The sequence below is a fragment of the Hylobates moloch genome, unplaced genomic scaffold (assembly GCF_009828535.3).
Source record: "Hylobates moloch isolate HMO894 unplaced genomic scaffold, HMol_V3 SCAFFOLD_10, whole genome shotgun sequence".
In the NCBI taxonomy this organism is placed as follows: Eukaryota; Metazoa; Chordata; class Mammalia; order Primates; family Hylobatidae; genus Hylobates; species Hylobates moloch.
This window is the reverse complement of record NW_026652285.1, coordinates 25,179,323-25,187,431: the sequence shown is the minus strand read 5'-3', so window position 1 is coordinate 25,187,431 and position 8,109 is coordinate 25,179,323. Positions and strand designations below refer to the sequence as shown.

Below are 8,109 nucleotides of genomic sequence, written 5' to 3'. Positions count from 1 at the left end.
AGTCAGAGAGAGCAGAGTTGATGATCTTATTTGACAGGGATCTCTTTTCCTACAGGGATCTCATAGTGCTGGGGTTCTGTAGAATCTAGTTGGGGAAGGCTGGGCAGGATCCTCCCTGGGATCCCTTTGAGCTTACCATTCCATACCCATCACTTCCGACCCTCTGTACCCCTCTTCTGCAGCCCCCAGACCTCAGACTGGAGACATGAACATTGGATGGTTGCTCCTCTGACCAGGTTCTGCCCTCCTGAAGCCAGAGGCTGACAGGAGCCTCCTGGTTGTGAGCACTGTTTCCTGAATGGGAGGAGCAACTTCACCCCCAGTTCCATCTCTGGGTAGGGCAGCCTCTACAGACTGTTCTCCTGAGTTCCTGATGAATCAGAAAGTGCCAAAGGCCACATACCTCATGGCCAGGCACTGTTTCTGGCCAGAGAGAGGGAACAAGGTATTCTCCCTAGCCTAGCCAACAGTTCAGTCTGGGGTTGGCTGCCCTTGGCACTGGCATGATAAGATTTTGAGGAAAGGCACCCAAAGGAGTTGTTTTGGGGGCCGAGACTTCCTTGGAAGGGAGAGCAGGGCCTCCGTCACTCTTGGCTGATGGTCAAGAAGCTGGAGGCCGGAATCTGATCCTCCTAGCAGTGGACCTTCAGCAAATTACTGCCTCTCACCGAGCCTCTGTTTCCTTATCTGTAAAATGGAGATAAGAATACCTTTTCCACCGGGCTGCTGTGAGGATCCATTGAGATCTGAAAAGGCCTTGTAAACTGTGCTACCCTATAGTCAACTGTCCTTCTGTTTATAGTCTTACAGTAGGGGGCTGGGACTCCAAGTGCTTCTGAAGGTTAGGGAGCTCAGAACACCTTAATCTTACGAATAGAACTGTTGATTCTATTCTTTGCCCTTTAATACAAAGTCCCTCCCCAGACCCTCCTATCAGGCCAGAAAAACAGAGCTGCCTATTGGGGCTTGGTGTGCATGGCAACTATCTGGCCAATCTCCCTTCCCGCTAACAAGGAGCAGGCCTCCTCATCAGGGCCAGATAAGGGAATGACTCAGAGCAGACCAGTCCCAGGGCGCTGGCTTTTATGGCTGGTCTTGGACCCCCCTTTTTCCTTCTTGGGCTCTCCAAAGACCTTCAGTCTTTCTGCAACTGATTCACTAGTTAAACAGCCTCAGACTGGCCTTCCTGAGGGCTCAGAGCGGTTCCTGGTGGGTTAGGGGTGTGTATTTATGGGGTTTCCTGCCCCAGTTCAAGGATGAGTTGGCAGCTAAAAGGTAGTTTGCTGGGAACTTAGGTTTCCAAGGCTGGAGACAAGTCTCCACCAGTCACAGGTGACCCAGGTGATAATACACAGAGAGGAGGGCTGAGCTGGGCCGCCCCTCTTTTCATGAGGGAAAACTGAGGCCCAGAGATGGGCAGGGACTGGCCTGTCTCCCTTAACACCTTCTCAGGAAGGCCTCTGTTCCAAGCCTGGGTGAATGCTTGGCCATAAGGACAAGAAGGAACCATGGGGACAGTTCTGGGGACGGGGTCATTGGGGAGAGGAACTGGGGTGAGGCTGTTGCAGTGCTCTGCAGTGCCTGGCAGGGGGCATGGCCCTCCAAAGAGATCCAAAAAGGTGGGTGGAATTGTTGAACAGAGCAAGGGGTGGGGCTGCATGGGGAGGAAGGCCCTGCCTCTATTGTCAAAACCCTTACCTTGTGCCCGGGCACTTTATGTCGCTCTGTCCAGCTCATTCAAGCACTCATCTTTATACAAGGATGAGGACATGCATTCAGCAGCCCCCTGACAAGGAGGGCAGGGATTCATCCTATGTTTGCCTTTCAGTGGCAGATGCTAAATGCCTCACGGGCAAGTTACTGGCCTCTCCCAGGCTCTGCTTCTTCATCTTGGAAGTATTAAAGCAGCCCAATACTCGTGTGGTTGAATGAACGCATGCTTTGGGGGATGGAAGGGAGGAGATCATCCTGGTGGCCAGGGACGAGTGGGCTTTGAGGGTTCCAGAGTGGGAATCAGGCTGGAGCTTGGTGTTGCAAAGGTGTCAGCTGCCAGAACCGCTCCCTGCAGCTGTTCTGAGGAGACTATTGTCACCTGGGGCACTGAATGGCGACAGCAGGTGAGGCAGCTTTGTCTTGAGAGGGCTGGGTTCGTGCAGCTCAAAGTGCCCTCATCCGGGAAACGGCGCCTTTGTCAGAGGGAACAAAAGGGGAGTTGGGCATGGGTGTTCCCAAGAAGCAGGTTCTGAGAGGCTGTAATCTCCAGTGGAGCGCAGGAATCTGTGAATGCACTTTGTGGGGGGCGGGCTGGTTAGGATCGCAAGTAAGGGGCTCTTAACAGGCAGCACTCTCAATGGTTAATCACTGGAGCTGGGCGCAGTGGCTCATGCCTGTAATCCCAGCACTTTGGGCGGCCCAGGCGGGTGGATCACTTGAGGTCAAGAGTTTGAGACCAGCTTGGTTAACATGGTGAAACCCTGTCTCTACTAAAAATACGAAAATTAGCTGGGTGTGGTGGCACGCGCCTGTAACCCCAGCTACTCAGGAGGCTGAGGCAGGAGAATCGCTTGAACCCGGGAGGTGGAGGCTGCAGTGAGCCGAGATCACACCACTGCACTCCAGCCTGAGCGACAGAGAGAGACTCGCCTCCAAAAACACAAAAACAAAATCACTGGGTCAGGGGTGTGTAGGAATATGACCCCAGAGGGACTGTAATTCCCAGTGGTGTCAAACTCTGGGTGATCTTAAAGGGTGAGGCTCAGAATGTGCCTTCCAGGGACAGGGGTGTCTAAGTACGTCCCTGATGGGGGAAAGGCCAGAACAGGGTCTGCAGAGCGAGAGTGGGGGAGTGCGGATCGGAGCTTCTGCGCGGACCGGGGCGGGGCAGCTCTGGAGGGCAGGGGCCTCTGGTCTCTGGGAGGGGAGGGAATTGACCAATGGGGAGAGCGCCCATATTTGCTCTCAGGAGCCTGCAAATTCCTCAGGGCTCAGATATCCGCCCCTGACACCATTCCTCCCTTCCCCCCTCCACCGGCCCCTGGCATAAAAGGCACCAGGTGAGGGCCTCGCTGCTCCTCCCGCGAATCGCAGCCTCTGAGACCAGGGTCGCTCCGTCCGTGCTCCGCCTCGCCATGACTTCCTACAGCTATCGCCAGTCGTCGGCCACGTCGTCCTTCGGAGGCCTGGGCGGCGGCTCCGCGCGTTTTGGGCCGGGGGTCGCCTTTCGCGCGCCCAGCATACACGGGGGCTCCGGCGGCCGCGGCGTGTCCGTGTCCTCCGCTCGCTTCGTGTCCTCGTCCTCCTCGGGGGGCTACGGCGGCGGCTACGGCGGCGTCCTGACCGCGTCCGACGGGCTGCTGGCGGGCAACGAGAAGCTCACCATGCAGAACCTCAACGACCGCCTGGCCTCCTACCTGGACAAGGTGCGCGCCCTGGAGGCGGCCAACGGCGAGCTGGAGGTGAAGATCCGCGACTGGTACCAGAAGCAGGGGCCCGGGCCCTCCCGCGACTACAGCCACTACTACACGACCATCCAGGACCTGCGGGACAAGGTGGGCGGAGGCCCGGCCGCGGGAAGTGCAGTGCACCTGCCGCGGAAACCCAGCCCCGCGGGCCGGGCGAGGTTCCAGGCGGGGCGGCGGGCGGGAGCCCGTTAGGACGTGGGAGGGTCCACAGGTGGGGCCGAGTAAAGGGGTACAGGAGACGTGCGTGGCAGGACCTCGGGGCTGGATGTAGAGGCCAGGGTGGTGGAAAGGGGAGGAGAACTGGGCAGGGCAGGTAAGTGGGTGGGGCCAGGAGGCGGCGGGGGCAAGGTCGGAGCGCCGGGACGAAGAAGGGACGCGGGTCAGCGAGGCGTGAAGAGTGGGAGGAGATGGGACCCGGCTGTAGAGTGCCCAGAGGTCTAGGCCAGGGGCCGCGCTGCCGCAAGAAGATGCGAGAGTTTGGCTTTGGTGATCTGGTCCACCCGGGGCCAGTCTTGCCCCCTCTGCCACCGCAGCGTGGGGCCTCCTGCATTCCGTTTCTCTCTGGCCGGAAGGGTCTGGTGTTCATCCCTCTCAGGCTTTGGCCTCCTCCCACTCTCCCGCCCTGGGGCCCATTCGTTTAGGAAGAATGGGAGGGCAGGTCGTGGCCCCTGGGCGGGGTAAAGGAGGGAGGCTTGGTAAACCTCTGCTGGGGAGGACCCGGTACAGTGGCAGCTCCCTGTCGGGGAAAGAACGGATCTGCGTCACAGGCTCTTACAGGGGAACCCTAAGGGGCCTGAGGAGTAGGGCTTGGTCTCCACCCACAGGGAAGGAGAAATTTATCGGGTCTTGAAGAAATGTATCAGAAGCCATGGAACATTTACAGCCGCACACGCTGGGTCTCCCAACACACAGATCCCCAAAATATTTTCCAGTGCTGTATTCGTGGCATAGACCCAGACCCACAGACCAGGAGGAAGCGCTAGAGATGTCAACAGCCAACAAAAACAGTGCTTTACACACTTGTAAAATTGTGACCTACAGGGGCTGGGCACTGTGGCTCACGCCTGTAACCCCAGCACTTTGGGTGGCCAAGGTGGGAGGATTGCTTGAGCCCCAGGAGTTCGAGATCAGCCTGGCAAACATGGTAAAATCCTGTCTCTACTAAAAATACAAAAATTAGCCGGGAGTGATGGCGCATGCCTGTAATTCCAGCTACCTGGGAGGCTGAGGCAGGAGAATTGCTGGAACCCAAGAGGCGGAGGCTGCAGTGAGCCGAGATTTCGCCATTGCACTTCAGTCTGGGCCACAGAGTGAGACTCCGTCTCAAAAAAAAAAAAAAAAAAGGAATTAGCTTGGCATGGTGGCTTGTGCCTTGCAGTGGGCCGTATGTGATCAGTGCCACTGCACTCCAGCCTGCGGCAACAGAGTGAGACCCTGTCTCAAAAAAAAACAATTGCCACAATAAGTACATTTTACGCATTCTTTTTCTCACCTCTCTGTGTGTGTGTGCACACGCACACACACAAATGGGTGAAACAATTCTCACCATACTAAGAGAAATCCCCTCTGATATTTTGTAGCCTATTCTGTTGCATTGAAAAACTACACAATCGGCCGGGCGCGGTTGCTCATGCCTGTAATCCCAGCACTTTGGGAGGCTGAGGCGGGCGGATCATGAGGTCAGGAGATCAAGACCATCCTGGCTAACACGGTGAAACCCTGTCTCTACTAAAAATACAAAAAAATTAGCCGGGTGTGGTGGCGGGCACCTGTAGTCCCAGCTACTCGGGAGGCTGAGGCAGGAGAATGGTGTGAACCCAGGAGGCGAGGCTTGCAGTGAGCCGAGATTGCACCACTGCACTCCAGCCTGGGCGACAGAGCGAGACTCCGTCTCAAAACAAAACAAAAAAACACGAAACTATACAATCACCACCTGGTGCCTTGACTAATGAGTGATGACCTGCTCTTTGAAAAACAGAACCCAATTACCTTAATCAATTATAAGCTGGCTGTTGTGAATGTGCCCCTTAGGTCAGTAAGACCTCAGGTTGGGGTGAGCTTGGATGAGGCATCATCCTAAACTTTAGTTTCCACCTCTGTAAGATAGGAGTACCCACTGACCTAGCAGTGAGGTTCCAGAAGCTATAAAAGATGAGATTCAAAGTGCCTGGCACATAACTGATACTCAACAAATGGGATTCTCTTCCCTGGGGGCAAAATGTGCTTTGCACAGTGGGGGGGCAGGTATAGACAAAATCTCCCCTGCGTCTGGTTTATAGACCCCCTTCAGGCCATTTAGAGTTTCATTGCACACAGGTCTCAGAGATTTCCTCCCCAGGCTTACCTTCCTGCCCTCCCCCGCCCAAGTCCCCCTGGCTCCACTGTTTCCTCCTGCCCCAGCTTCCGGGCATGGACTGTTTCCAGGGCCTCCCAGAGAGCGGTCCAATGGGCGGCAGATGTTGGCTAGGGCTTTGGTCTCTAGGGTGCCGGGGTATATTCATTTGCTCCCCTCTCTCTTCTGGGAAGAAAGTGAGTGGGCAGTGCCTGTGTGTTGAACTGGTGCCAACCACTGTCTCTGCCTTCCAGATTCTTGGTGCCACCATTGAGAACTCCAGGATTGTCCTGCAGATCGACAATGCCCGTCTGGCTGCAGATGACTTCCGAACCAAGTGAGTGTCTCTGTCCTGGGGGCTGCAGAAGCCAGGACTGGGGTAGGGGTTGAGGGGTTTGGAATCTGCCCTCACCTAGCCTAGATGGCCTGAAGCTAACCCCCCTATGGACTCCTGAACTCTGGGGAGGTAGGGAAGTCTTCAGAGATGCAGAGGAAGCTCTGCATGGCTGCAACTATTTCCTTTGAAAGGTTTGAGACGGAGCAGGCTCTGCGCACGAGCGTGGAGGCCGACATCAACGGCCTGCGCAGGGTGCTGGATGAGCTGACCCTGGCCAGGACCGATCTGGAGATGCAGATCGAAGGCCTGAAGGAAGAGCTGGCCTACCTGAAGAAGAACCATGAGGAGGTGGGTTTCAAGCTGGGCCTTTCTTCCATCCTTCCCTAACCTTCCAGGGCTGAAGACTCTTTTATTCTGTATTCTCTGACCATGGTAACACTTGGCACACCCTCACCATGGCCCTGGGTGTGGGATCATGGATCCCAGGGTTCCAAGAGGAATCAGTGATGACCCAGTCTGCCCCCCAGTGCTAGTTACTAGGCCTGCACCTGAAAACTAAGCCCCTTTGGCCTGAAGGGTGGGGAAGTGACCTGGGCCAGGCCCAGCGGGGTCTGGGCCCTGACATGCCCATGTCTGCTGTATGTTTTCAGGAAATCAGTACGCTGAGGGGCCAAGTGGGAGGCCAGGTCAGTGTGGAGGTGGATTCGGCTCCGGGCACCGATCTCGCCAAGATCCTGAGTGACATGCGAAGCCAATATGAGGTCATGGCCGAGCAGAACCGGAAGGATGCTGAAGCCTGGTTCACCAGCCGGGTACGCAGAGGGAAGCAGGCACCCTTTGGGGGTTAGCAAGGGGAGGGCTTGGTGTTCTCTACGCGAAGGTCTGCCTCAGTGTTTATTCTCTCTTCCTCCTCTCTCTGCAGACTGAAGAATTGAACCGGGAGGTTGCTGGCCACACGGAGCAGCTCCAGATGAGCAGGTCAGAGGTTACTGACCTGCGGCGCACCCTTCAGGGTCTTGAGATTGAGCTGCAGTCACAGCTGAGCATGGTATGTGTCCCCCCCCCACCCGCTTCCCTGTGCAATGCACACTTATACCCTTGCAGCCTAGGGCAGCCTGGCCGGTGGCTGTGCCCATGCCCTCTCTGGGAACCAGGCTTTGCTGAGTCACAACCCCCTCTCCCTACCCTCAGAAAGCTGCCTTGGAAGATACACTGGCAGAAACGGAGGCGCGCTTTGGAGCCCAGCTGGCGCATATCCAGGCGCTGATCAGTGGTATTGAAGCCCAGCTGGGCGATGTGCGAGCTGATAGTGAGCGGCAGAATCAGGAGTACCAGCGGCTCATGGACATCAAGTCGCGGCTGGAGCAGGAGATTGCCACCTACCGCAGCCTGCTCGAGGGCCAGGAAGATCACTACAACAACCTGTCTGCCTCCAAGGTCCTCTGAGGCAGCAGGCTCTGGGGCTTCTGCTGTCCTTTGGAGGGTGTCTCCTGGGTAGGGGGATGGGAAGGAAGGGACCCTTACCCCCCGGCTCTTCTCCTGACCTGCCAATAAAATTTTATGGTCCAAGGGACGAAGGACTTTTGGTTTATTATTTCAGCCCATGGAGAGAATGGGTCGTTGGTTTGTTATTTCAGCCCATGGAGAGATGGGTCAGGCCTTGGCCCTGTTTAGGTTTTATTTGAACCAAAGTTCACTCTGTCCCAGGAAAGGGAGGGGAGGGTGCTCACATACTTTGCCTGTAATGGTAATTCCTGTTTGCAGAAGTCTTCATTTATTTAACCCTTTCCTTAAAATAACCTCATGAAATAAGCGTTGCTTCCATTTTACAAAGGTAAACTAAGGCTTAGAGAGGTGAAGTGGTTTGTTCTATATGTAACTGCTCTAATGCATGGCAAAGGTGGGATTTGAAATTGTTTTTGCTTCTAGATTTAGTTTTCCTTCTACTCTACTCCCCAGGGCGTTGAGGTATCTGTGTG

The 8,109-nt window shown here is 55.8% G+C and overlaps 1 protein-coding gene across 1 annotated transcript; it reads left to right on the top strand.

Annotated features, from left to right (window-relative positions):
• The first annotated feature begins 1,077 nt into the window (after positions 1-1,077).
• On the top strand, positions 1,078-7,703 carry KRT19 (keratin 19). The gene is made up of 6 exons (XM_032163606.2): positions 1,078-3,548; positions 6,048-6,130; positions 6,322-6,478; positions 6,781-6,942; positions 7,053-7,178; positions 7,322-7,703. The coding sequence occupies exons 1-6, from the start codon at positions 3,129-3,131 to the stop codon at positions 7,574-7,576; spliced, it is 1,203 nt and encodes a 400-aa protein (XP_032019497.1). The 5' UTR covers positions 1,078-3,128; the 3' UTR covers positions 7,577-7,703.
• The last annotated feature ends 406 nt before the right edge of the window (positions 7,704-8,109 follow it).